The following is a 12,344-nucleotide window of genomic DNA, read 5'->3' as shown; positions in this document are numbered from 1 at the left end:
TTCGATAATCTGACAAAATAACTCTTATGTGGTTCAGTGTCATGTTATGTTTATAATGCTATTGTGAAATGCCTTAGCCTATTTTGGCATGTTGGCACGGTTATATATATACAAGCTGTTGCATATCGGCTGGGAAACAACAATAGATTATAGTTAGGAGGAGGTTTCCTTACTCAAGTTTGACCTACTACGATGAGACTTCACAGAGTCCAGAATCATTGCTGAAAATACTCAGGATTTTGCTTGCCTGACCAAATACCATTATGTCATCTCTACCGGTGGATGGGTCCCCCACTGGTAAAGGACGTACCTACGTACAGTGATGATGGCTTGCAGGACACTGGCTATATGACTTGATCATGTGATGATATGGTCACATGAAGCCAATCTGTGGGAAGCTCTCCCACAAATCCCAATGTTACTGAGACGTCTTTGCAGATTGTTGATTCATCACAATGCTGGGTAGTCAGTTTAGTTTTGTTTGACTTTATTGTAGCCTTGCTAGACAAATCCAAGGATCAAATAAGAGTCAACTACATCACTGTGAATCTGAATTTGCACTACATCACTGTAGATCTGAAATTGCACAGAGACCAGACCTGGTAAGTTTGGGAGATTTCTTTGCCTGAAGGACATCAATGAACCAGGTGGGGTTTTCCCCAACAACGTGGTAGCTTCATGTTGATTCTGAGAGTATGACTGTATCACGCTAGCCAGTCTATGGAACAGTTCTTCCAAATTTACCACAATTCTCCATGTTTGAGAGGAGGCTGTACAGGATCGATTGGGTTGCATGCAGTTTTTGTGGTTCACTTTTACGGTCATCAAACGACAATAGCTTCATACTTTTATTAAGCACCAATCGGCTTATAGATGTTATACATTCCACAGATATCTGCCCATTCTTGAAAAGAAAAAATCCATACCATGTGCTAAAAGTTGTAAAACTCTCAGTTTGAAGATATATAATACCTCGAATGCAGAACAGTCTGTGTTTGAAGAAAATATTCACTGTCTATTCTGTGACTCCTTAATTCTATTGCAAAGCTGATATCGTGTACACTTCTTTGTGATTTGGAAGGTCTCTTGGTCAGACACAACTTGCTCATAGACAACTGATGGGCTCTCAATCTCTCCACTGACAAAGGATATTTTAGTTCAGGGATTAAATGTTAATCCATTGCTGTATACGTGTTCACATGATCTTAAATTCTTCCAAACAAACACTAGATACAATCATGCATTGAATGACCAATGCTTAATAAATAATTCACCCAGTTTCTCTACATATTACCTTGTAAAAACAAATTCAAATATTGCAGCTGAGAGTAAACTCTTCAACACTGAGAAACAGAAAAATACATTTTCAGTAAATAATTATTGCTTACAATTTTTCAATATAAACAGATGGTAAAAACACTCCTCTCACACTCTGAACATGGCTTACTCTTTATTTGAAGAAGTTGCTAAAATTAATTAGCCAGCTGGTTTTCAAATCATTGGGAAAAGCAAAGAAAGCCAAAAAGTCCTGCTGAAATACTAGGTGGAAAAGCTGCAAGTTATATGCTGGTGCATGCATAGAAATTATGTAACTGTGCACTTAGACTTTGTGCCCTAAAATATGGCAGCTTTCGTGAATTGATAGAATATTTTGAGGAATTTATCAACTTCAAGCTGAGGTTTTTAAGATGGGTTCAGGCCCATAAGTAAACATGTTAATGGTAACACTCAAAAGACACAAGTTTAGTTTTAAATATTATAACAGAACCTATGTTCAGCTAAGGAAGTAAAAAGGCACACATAAGTATTGTCATTAAGTATTTTGAGTGATTTTATTGCTTCCTTTTTCCTTACTTCATTAATAATAACTTCTGCTGATTAGGCAGTATGGATTCTCCTCAGAGCTAAGAAAGTAAAGGGGAAAGTTGACAAAGGCTTTTGGCAGAGGAGTTAGAGAAAAACCGTTTCCACTGACAGGAGGCTCATTGAACTTGAAGACACAGAGTAAGGATAATTGGCAAAATGTAGAGAAAGGGAAGGTTAATATTTTAAATGTAGCAATTTACAATTATTTGGAATGCACCAACTGGAAGGGCAGGGAAACTAGAATAAAGAGTTACTTTCAAAAGGGAATTAAAAATGTACATTAAAAACCTGCAGGTTATGAGGAGAGAACCAGGGTGACTGTGTGCATGCGTGAGTAGGGAGCCAGGGACTGAAATACTACCTGGATAGCTCTTTCAAACAGCGTTATGGGCTGAGTGGACTTTTTTTTTTTTTTACACAGCTTGTTTTCTTCCGTAGGTTCTTCTATAATTCTTTGGTAGCTTTTTCTTGACAGTTTCTGACCTGTTTAATTTGATATTATCTGCCTATCAGCTCCGGTTTGCTGATTTTGGGCAAAGATCAATAAAGTGTGGCACATGCAGAGAGGCAGAGAACATGCAGATATATCATTTTTAATACACAAGATTTGTATACATCCAAAAGACAGAGAATTAGGATTATGATTCTCCTGTTCAGAATGATATCAGAGTAAAAGTAGTTAAATTACAAGGATAGGTAATATCGACTAGGTTTAGTGAATGGTATCAAAGTTAAACATGAATGTTGTTTCCCTTTCCACAGAACCTGCTAGACTTGATGAGTTTTTCAAATTTCTAACACTTAAAATAGTTTGTTTTTGTAAAGACTCGACTTGTATTTCACTTAGTGTAGAAGATTAAGAATTGATCTAATTGAGATTTGACATAAGAAGCTAATAGGAAAGACACAGAAATTATTTCCTGCTGAACAAGAGTTGAGAATGAGCAAGTAAAACCATAAATTAGAGACAGGACATTCAGACGGCGATATCAGGAAGCTGTTGAGGTTGAGTAAAATTAACAAAACTGAGATTGATAGGTTTCTGCTAAACAATGATATTAATACTAATGTAGCTAAGACAGAAAAACGGAGTTAAAATACAGAATAACCTGATCTAATTGAATGCTAGAACTGGTGTGAGCAACTGACTGGTCTAATCCTGATCCTGTGTTCTAGTTTTATTTTTCAAGCTCCACAACGGAGCAATGTTATTTACAATCATCAAGTTGCTGTAAAGATAAATGTGCGCTGTTGCATTTTATTAAAAAGAATAAGGCAGCCACATTCTCTTTGTTAATTAAGTTTCTAAATTGGGTACAGAAACAAAGAGATCCAAGATACAGAAACACAAATCACTAAAAGTAGCAACACAGATTAATAAGACCATAAAAAGGCAACAAATCACAGTGATTCATTTCTAAAGGAATGGAACAGTAGAGAACTTACGTTAAGTGGATATAAACCATGGTTAGATCACACTTGGAGTACAACACAGAGTTCTAGTGTTAATTTTACAAAAAGGATATTTAAATCAGATGCAGAAAAAGATGCAAGGATGATATTAGAACTGAGAGATGATATCAGTCAGGAAATACTGAACAGGTTAGGGCTCATTTCCACAGAAAAGAGATGGCCAAGGATAACGAGAGGGTTTGACAGGGTGGATATAGAAATACTTTCACTGAGGAAGACCAAAAATAGGATCCCTAATGGGAAGGCCATTACTGATCAATGTAATAGAGAATTTGTAAGAAACTTATTTACTCAGAGCATGATGAGAATGTGGAATAACGGAAACAAACAGAAGAGGCGTATTTAAAAGGGAGAAAGGAAAGAAGGATCTTGTTGATTAGGTTGAAATGAAAATGAGGGGGGAGTGTGCTTGCGTGGAACTTAAATAGCAAATGGACCGACTGACCTGCTTCTACATTGTAAATGCTACACAATTATTGATATTTTTCCAGAAAAAAGTGTATCTAACTCCCATTAGGTTTGCTTCTGAATAAGTCCCTTCAGATTTTCTGCAAATGTAACAAGGAAAGATTGTGAGCTGCATTAAAAGTAAATTGCATTTATTCAGCTAAGCAGTGCTGTACATACCTAGTGTCTCCACTCCCACATTGCCCCCTCATTAGTAATGCAGATTCTCCATGTTAATTGTGCACATTGTATACTACTAAGCAATTTAAGGAATAGCATTGGCAAACAGCTTCGTGGCCAACTGCATAGGTGCTGATGCAAGGAGCAGGAGTATTTAACTGCCTCCCTGACTGTATTAATCTCCCCCTTCCCAATTATAAAAAATAGCCATTACTGGCCTTGGGCCAACTTTTAATCGTTTTCGGTATACAGTCTGTGGGACTCTGTCAAAGCAGCACATATACCAATGAGACAATCAGTTTTCGTATTTCGTTATGTTTTAGTGCCAGGAAGGAATGGGAGAGGAGGGAAGGGACTTGTTAATTAATATGAAATTGGCTTTATATGACAATGTAGTAAGATATATCAACAAGTAGTGTGAACAGAGGGTAAAATTTCCTTACTTCAAAATTCAAATTGGAATTGTTTAAAGCACTCATAGCCATTCCTCTGAGTGCTACTTAAATAGATTAATGATTTATGCAGATATGACACAGGAATATCCGCAACAGGCTTTAAGCATTTGGTGAACTTCACTATGGGACATTTTTCCTTTTCCAAATTGAAGATCTGAACAAGCAAACACCCAGCAGCTTTATTCTGTTTAAAAGAAAATCTGAATGAATAAAGTCAACTGCAGAGGAATGAATCACTGGGGTGTCATCCTGCACCATTCTAAACTCTGCCGGCCCCTTGACTTCCACTGGTTTGCTTCCTATAGCAGTCAAGTACAGATGTTGCTACAGATCCCCCTCACTCAGCTGCTCAAGTTTTGCAAATCATATGATCCCCACCGACCTGACATGTCATCCAACACAGGCATTTCTCACCAGGACTCAGAACATTTTAAATTTAAATAAACACGTTTTAAAATACATCACACAGAGTACAGCACATATTGGCTGTATCCAGAGCCAACTGCTGTACCAACTGTCAACTTCATATGCAGCCTGGCAGAGACAGCTCAGCATCAAGATGAGACAGGGAGGTTTGGAGGGGGAGGAAAATGGGGAGTAGAAACATCAGGACTCAGTGCTGTTCCTCTAGCCTTTCTGCACAAGTTGGCAACTAGAGCCAACTCTGTAGGTGCAGCAAATACAGAAGTCCTGCTATCTGTATCTGCTACTAACCCTGATGTACCTGCATCAGTCCCAGAGGTCTCTGATGCTGAGTTGCTCTGGATTCCAGACTTTCAGAGATAGCACCTGCTGTCACTGTTTTTTTCCTTGGCGGCACCAAACCCCCACTTGAATGACCATCAATTTGATGACAGTGTGCAGTTCCAGTAGAAGAGGCCAGTTTTTCACGCTGACCAATTATCTGAGTGAGCATAGAGCACTGGGCTTCTATGAGACTTTGAAATCCCTCAGCCATGGTTGCCTGCAAGCGCTCTCCAAGAGAATTGAAGCCTGCCTTGACAGCTTCTTGGAGTTTTGACCCCAAAACTTCGATAGCAGTAGAATGAGCATTCATGATTGATGACCCGACTGCGTCCAAGGCTTGAGTTAGTGAGGTCTCCACTGCAGATGCCACTGGTGTTGCCACGTGCTCAATAGCAGACTGCAATGCACACAACCGTTGGTCCAACATAACCATGCCATCTTCCACTGTTGTGTGTATAGAGGCAAGTGACTGTTCAACGCTGAATTCATGTTCTAATAGTCTCCGCTTGAAGGCAGGCCCACTTAGATCTGTATCGGCATCTGCCTCAAATGGAGGGCCCAGCATATGGGGTCTCCACCCTTCAAAGGATGATCTCTCATCATCGACCAATATTGGTCCCCCATCCTCACTAATGTTCAGTGACTCACCGAGTTCGTCCTCATCCTCAACACTACCACCTCCTCCAGCGGGTGTATCTATGCTGGTGCCTGCTTCAGCTTGAGGTGATGATATTTGGTACTTAGGTGTACGATGCTGTTTTGCAGCAGTAGTTGATGATCCACTTGTTTCTCCTTGATCTGTGAAGAGATACAAAATGGCAGAGTATGAGTACATAGGCTCACACTCTGCAGATTCATTACAAACTGTTGGATGCCGTCATACAAAGTCTTGCACAGACATATTAGTGTTACACCTTGTAAATGATCATAAACCTTTTTATTAATTAATCTACAAACACACTCACCACTAAGTCTTGACATGACGCCGAGATCCATAGTATCAAGGCCTTCAAAGCTTTCTTTCCCAAAAAGAAGGATCATATCATTCTCGAATTCTGTCAATGTTTTGATGTCTGGCCTGCTACCACACGATAACTGACGAGCTCTTCTGTTATAAGCCAGTTTTTCCTTTAAAGATAAAAACAGAGGAGATTAGAACAGTGTAATTTGGACCACACATTTCTGCACTTCCAACATACATTATCCGTCACATGGTGTGCATAATGCTATTACATTCATTTTGAGTACATGACACATTCTTGCTAACATTCTGTGCTGCCTGTAAAGCATGTACCTTTAACAAAAGCGATAGTCTTGCTTTGGGTTTCCCAGCAAATAAGATTTTATCACCAGGGCACTGCTGAGAACAACCCCAGAGAAAAATCAAAGGGGCATTAAACTACAGGGCGCTATTGAAGTAAACAGCATAGATGCATTTAACGAGAATCTTGACAAATACGTGACAGAGTAGCTGGAAGGATGGGATAACTTTTTTTTACAAATTTGTCCTTGAAATGTCAGCTGAGACAAGGCCAACATTTATTGCCTACTGCTAATTACGCTTGTGGACATAAAAAAAACATGGTCCAATCAGTCTCTCTGTGCTATACGTTGCTGGGTGGTTATATTTCTTTACGTAGGTATTTGGCCAGGATTTAATAAACGGTTGTTAACTGGGTGGGGCAGTTGCAGGCATGATGGGCACGTGTTGAATACATCCAACCAGAATCTATCGCAGTCATGCTTCACAAAACTTAGAGCTTCAAGTAGAGGGCGTGGTTCCAAAGACTTTGGATCTATTGAAAAGGCAGTTGGGTAGAGACATCGGTGTGGGGCAAAAGGAAGGAGGACAAGCCTAGCGGTCTTACTTTGGTGCTTTTCTTCAGGTCATGGACCTTCTTTCGCACCTCCTCCCAGGTCCTGCGAGTCCCAGACACGGCATTGACTTTCTCCATGACGAAAAGCCAGGCTTGGCGGCGGCTTTGCATGGTGGGCGGCTGTCCTCCCTCACCGAAGATGTCCCCCCGCTTCTCCATGACGGAATCGATCAGCACACGCAGGTCACGGTCCTTGAAGCGGGCTTTGCGGATCCGTCGGTCTGGCATTTTCTGGAAGGGCGGTGCGCTCCACAGCTGGTTCCTCATCTTCACCGCTCCACACTGTCCAAGGGGCGGCAATTCCACCCACGATTTTCGTGGGTTAAAAAAAACATTCGTTAAAATCCGGTCATATTTTCGTTCGGAAGAGCAATGTCAGCAGCTGGCGGCGCCGCTCGACAGACGCTGTGCCAGTAAACTACAATTCCCAGCGGGCACAAGGCATCGCTCCTCGCGCAAAGCTGTGTGGGAGATGTAGTTTCACCGTTTCTGCCCATCCTATCGTTGGACTATCACTAGAGGGAAGTCGGACTACAACATCCAGAGTTTCCTGCAACAGGGGCGAGCGTCCCCGAGACGGGGTGCAAACGTACTCGGGGCGGCCTAGCTGCAGGCAGTGGTTCTGTTGCCCATCGCCCTTTCATTATCTTTACAATTGAGAGACCGAGGCTTTGAGAAAAGGTACAAGGCCCGCGAAAGGCTAGTATGCAATCAGCGAGAATTACACCGGAGACACTTCAGCGTGGAACTGGCACGATTAGGCGAAGGAGGTTGGTTATGAGTGAGATGCCGGGCTGAGGGGTAGGATCGGTCGTTGGGAGGGTGAGATGAGTTCGGCACTGGCTGCTGGTCAAGGCACGGGACCTAGGCCAGCCGCCATTTTCTCCTCGTGGGGCAGGCCCAGCAACTGGAGTGAAGCCTGTGAGTGAGAGATAATAGGAACTACAGATGCTGGAGAATACGAGATAACGAAGTGTGGAGCTGGATGAATACAGCAGGCCAAGCAGCATCTCAGGAGCACAAAAGCTGACGTTTCGGGCCTAGACCCTTCATCGGAGAGGGTTCTGGAATAAATGAGGAGGGGGAGGTGGACTGAAGATAGAGAGGAAAAGATGGGTGGAGAAGTGTGTAGGTAGGGAGGGGGATAGGTCCGTCCAGGGAGGATGGACAGGTCAACGACGTGGGATGAGGTAGTAGGTAGGAAATGGGGGCGTGGCTTGAGATGGGAGGAAGGGATGGGTGAGAGGAAGAACAGGTTAGGGAAGCAGACAGGCTGGGCTGGTTTTGGGATGCAGTGGGGGAAGGGGAGATTTTTGAAGCTTGTGAAGTCCACACTGATACCATTGGGCTGCAAGGTTCCCAAGCAGAACCTGAGTTGCTGTTCTTGCAACCTTCGGGTGGCATCATTGTGGCACTGCAGGAGGCCCATGATGGACATGTTGTCTGAGGAATGGGAGGGGCAGTTAAAATGGTTTGCGACTGGGAGGTGCCGTTGTTTATTGCGGACCAAGCTGAGATGTTCTGCAAAGCTGTCCCCAAGCCTCGGCTTGCTTTCCCCAATGTAGAGGAAGCCACACTGGATACAGTATACCACACTGGCAGATGTGCAAATGAACATCTGCTTAATATGGAAAGTCATCTTGGGGCCTAGGATGGGGGTGAGGGGGTTGGTGGTAAGTGTAGCACTTCTTGTGTTTGCAGGGGAAGGTGCTGGGTGTGGTGGGATTGGAGGGGCGTGTGGAGTGGACAAGGGAGTCACGGAGAGAGTGGTCTCTCTGGAAGGCAGACAAGGGTGGGGATGGGAAAAATGGCTTGGGTGGTCATGGCAGATTTGTAGATGGCAGATGTGTCGTAGGATGATGTGTTGTATCCAGAGGTTGGTGGGGTGGTATGGTATGTGAGAACGAGGGGGATCCTGCGCGGGTGGGGTGTGAGGGATGTGTGGCAGGAAATGCGGGAGACACTGTCAAGGGCGTTAACACATTTCCCGCCACACATCCCTCACACCCTGCCCCTGCCACAACCTCCCCAAGAGGATCCCCTCGTTCCACATACCACCCCACCAACCTCCGGATACAATGCACATGGCATACTGTATCTATTGTACCCGGTGTGGCTACCTCTACATTGGGGAAACCAAGCGGAGGCTTGGGGACCACTTTGCAGAACATCTCGGCTTGGTCCGCAATAAACAACTGCACCTCCCAGTCGCAAACCATTCCCACTTCCCCTCCCATTCTTTAGATGACATGTCCATCATGGGCCTCCTGCAGTGCCACGATGATGCCACCCAAAGGTTGCAGGAACAGCAACTCATGTTCTGCTTGGGAACCCTGCAGCCCAGTGGTATCAATGTGGACTTCATAAGCTTCAAAATCTCCCCTTCCCTCACTGCATCCCAAAACCAGCCCAGCCTGTCTCTGCTTCCTTAACCTGTTCTTCCTCTCACCCATCCCTTCCTCCCACCTCAAGCCGCACCTTCATTTCCTACCTACTACCTCATCCCGCCCCCTTGACCTGTCCATCTTCCCTGGACTGCCCTATCACCTCCCCACCTATACACTCTTCTCCACCTATCTTCTTTCTCTCCATCTTCGGTCTGCCTCCCCCTCGCTTCCTATTTATTCCAGAATCCTCTTCTTTCTGCCCCCCCATCCCCCTCTCTGAAGGGTCTAGGCCCAAAACGTCAGCTTTGTGCTCCTGAGATGCTGCTTGGCCTGCTGTGTTCATCCAGCTTCACACTTTTATCTTGGATTCTCCAGCATCTGCAGCTCCCATTATCACTAACTAAGTGTGGAGCTGGATGAACACAGCAGGCCAAGCAGCATCTTGGGAGCAGTCTGAGTGGTGGTCAGGTATGCTTCAGTCACGTGAAAGAGTGCACTACCTGTTGTTGAATTTAATCTGTGCCTACTGGAGAAAGCAGGTGCTGATTCCAATATGATACTTTCTGTGATTCAAGAGGATACAGCATCAAAATGAGACCATTTTGCCCACTATGCCCATACTATCTGTTTGGAAGAATTGTCATGAATACAAAATGCCCCCAGCTTTTTAAATGCTTGTAAGTGACCAATTCTCAACTATCTATTCAGCTCACATTCAAAATTTTCCATGGAGTTGGCTCACTGACTTTTCACTAAAGTGTTACAAATTTTGACACCGTTGAGTGAATTGTTGCTGGCCTGTCCTCTACATGCTACCAGCACATGAACTTGTGAATTTGAAACAAGTGGGCTGTTCAGCTGCTAAAATGTCTTACCATTTGATTAAAATCATAGCTGATCAGATCTGTGTTCAAAATATTGAATGATCCTGCTTCTACTCTTTAAACTCCACTTTCCCAACAACATGGGAGAGTTTGTATGCTCTTGGGCGAGGACCTTTTTATGACACCTTTTATCAAATACCTTTTTTAAAAAAATATCAAAGTGCGCAACATCTAAAGGCTCTCCTTTTATCCAAATTATTCCCTCCAAAACATTCAAATGAATCAGTGAAGCAAAAGTTCCCAATGTCAAAATGATGTTGATTTGTGCCTAAATAAAAACCAGTTACTGGAAAATTCCAGTAGGTCTTGCAGCATCTGTATAGAAAAATCTTTAACATTTCAGGTCTGGTGATCCTCAAGAATGGTGTGTTTATTTTCCCCTGACACAAATTGTGAATTTTTTTTATTCTTCACAGCTGCTACCAGACCTGAGCTTTTCCAGCAACTCCTGGTTTCTCTTTTTGTTCCTGAATTACAGCATCTGTGGTTCTTTCAGTTTTGATTCCACCTGAAGTGCCCTGCTCAGACCTAATTTATAATAGATTATGACATCTTTTTAAGTCCTTTTCCTGACTCTCCATAGACTGAAATATTTCAGTATTGCTTGGAAAAAAGGCATTTTTTAAAACTGTCTTGCACTCAACATATACCTGCTAATCATCCTGATAAGAGGGAAAACCAATCCTCCTACTATGAGAGGAGAGTGCAAATAGGCTTTAGTATAGAAGTGCTGTCCTGGATCAGCTAATGATGTTTGACAGTTAAGAACTGTTATAGCAGTGGTAATGCCCCAACCCCTGAACGAGGAGGCTTAGATTCCGGTCCTAACTGTTCCAAAAGTGTGTAATAGCACCTCTGTATAGTTTGATTAGAAAACCACTGATAATTGACAGTGAATTGCCAGTCTTTATTTAAATTTTAGACCAGGCATGTTCACTCTGGTCAAGGAATTGGTGTGAGAAATGAGCTAGTTTTTTTTTGTAAAATACAAACATCATGGAAAAAAAAAAAGTAGAATTAGTTTCTGCAAGCTGGCTTAGGGAGCTGGGAAACAAATTGAAAAGCAGGGACCTCCATAGGTGGTGGCTTGAAGATTACTCCAAGTGCTAGCTAGATCAGGACTAGGAGAATACAGAACAGCCGTGTGGCTGAGGGATGATATAAGAGGGAGTGATTTAGCTTCTTGAAGCATTGATTTCCTTCAATAACTGAGTTAATGTATACTTGCATGCCATTTTCCCATGCTCTCCCCTTTCCCTTGATTTATAGTTGGCAATCTATATCATTTGTTTTCTTGAAGGTGCTCAATGACACCAATCTGTGGGGAAGAAAATTACTGAATACCTGCACCTATTCTGGGACTGTGCCTTGGTTATCAACGAACCAACGCCCCATGCCCCACCCTGCAACCAAAGGAAACCACCTTGCTTTGACTTTGTTGCACCCTGTGAGGATTTTGTACTTTAGTTGAGATCACCGCACGTTCTTCTAAGCTCAGTGAATACTGGCCGTAGTCTCTTCAGTTGCTCCTCACGTGACAATACTGCCAGCCCAAAATCAGTCTGATTCAGAAACTCTGTGACACTCCTATTTCAAGTATAACCTTCCCTGGGTAAGGAGGGTACATCTGCACACAGCACTCCATGTGTGGCCTCAACCAGACTCTATACAAGTGCAGCATCATATGTATATTAGAAACCAAAAGAACTGCAGATGCTGTAAATCAGGAACAAAATGAAAGATCAGCAGGCGTGGCAGCATCTGTGGAGGAGAAAACAGTTATCGTTTTGGGTCCGGTGACACTTCCTCAGAACTCATCATTAGTCTTGTACACAAATCATCTTACAATAAAGACCTCTGCAGAATGCGTGTTATTAGAGATGTCTGTTAACTGTGAAAGGCTTGGTTTTAGTGCTACAGCTGCATTCATGTAGTTTAGCATTTCTTTTCAGTATTTGTCAAATAATATGCATAATGTTAACTCAACCTAAGGATCCAGTGCAGTCACAGTGAGCTGACAGGCCTCTT

The 12,344-nt window shown here is 43.0% G+C and overlaps 1 protein-coding gene across 2 annotated transcripts; it reads right to left on the bottom strand.

The window, feature by feature from the left end:
- Positions 1–598: 598 nt before the first annotated feature.
- Positions 599–7,670, bottom strand: naif1 (nuclear apoptosis inducing factor 1). 2 transcript variants are annotated; one of them, XM_048550832.2, is made up of 3 exons: positions 7,037–7,670; positions 6,134–6,296; positions 599–6,014 (listed from the first exon to the last, which is right to left on the bottom strand). In XM_048550832.2, the coding sequence occupies exons 1-3, from the start codon at positions 7,310–7,312 to the stop codon at positions 5,131–5,133; spliced, it is 1,323 nt and encodes a 440-aa protein (XP_048406789.1). In that variant the 5' UTR covers positions 7,313–7,670; the 3' UTR covers positions 599–5,130. The 2 variants fall into 2 exon arrangements, with proteins under 2 accessions (XP_048406789.1, XP_048406790.1); XM_048550833.2 differs by having other exon boundaries at positions 599–5,966; positions 7,037–7,667.
- Positions 7,671–12,344: the final 4,674 nt, after the last annotated feature.

The sequence above is a fragment of the Stegostoma tigrinum genome, chromosome 20 (assembly GCF_030684315.1).
Source record: "Stegostoma tigrinum isolate sSteTig4 chromosome 20, sSteTig4.hap1, whole genome shotgun sequence".
Lineage (NCBI taxonomy): Eukaryota > Metazoa > Chordata > Chondrichthyes > Orectolobiformes > Stegostomatidae > Stegostoma > Stegostoma tigrinum.
This window is presented reverse-complemented; position numbering and strand designations above follow the sequence as displayed.

Excerpts from the sequence above, each read along its gene's own strand:
- naif1 (XM_048550832.2), bottom strand. The coding sequence starts at position 7,312 with ATGAGGAACCAGCTGTGGAGCGCACCGCCCTTCCAGAAAATGCCAGAC. Across the intron at positions 6,297-7,036 it reads ACCTGAAGAAAAGCACCAAA|GAAAAACTGGCTTATAACAG; the intron begins GTAAGACCGCTA and ends TTATCTTTAAAG. Across the intron at positions 6,015-6,133 it reads CGTCATGTCAAGACTTAGTG|AGTGTGAGCCTATGTACTCA; the intron begins GTGAGTGTGTTT and ends ATGAATCTGCAG.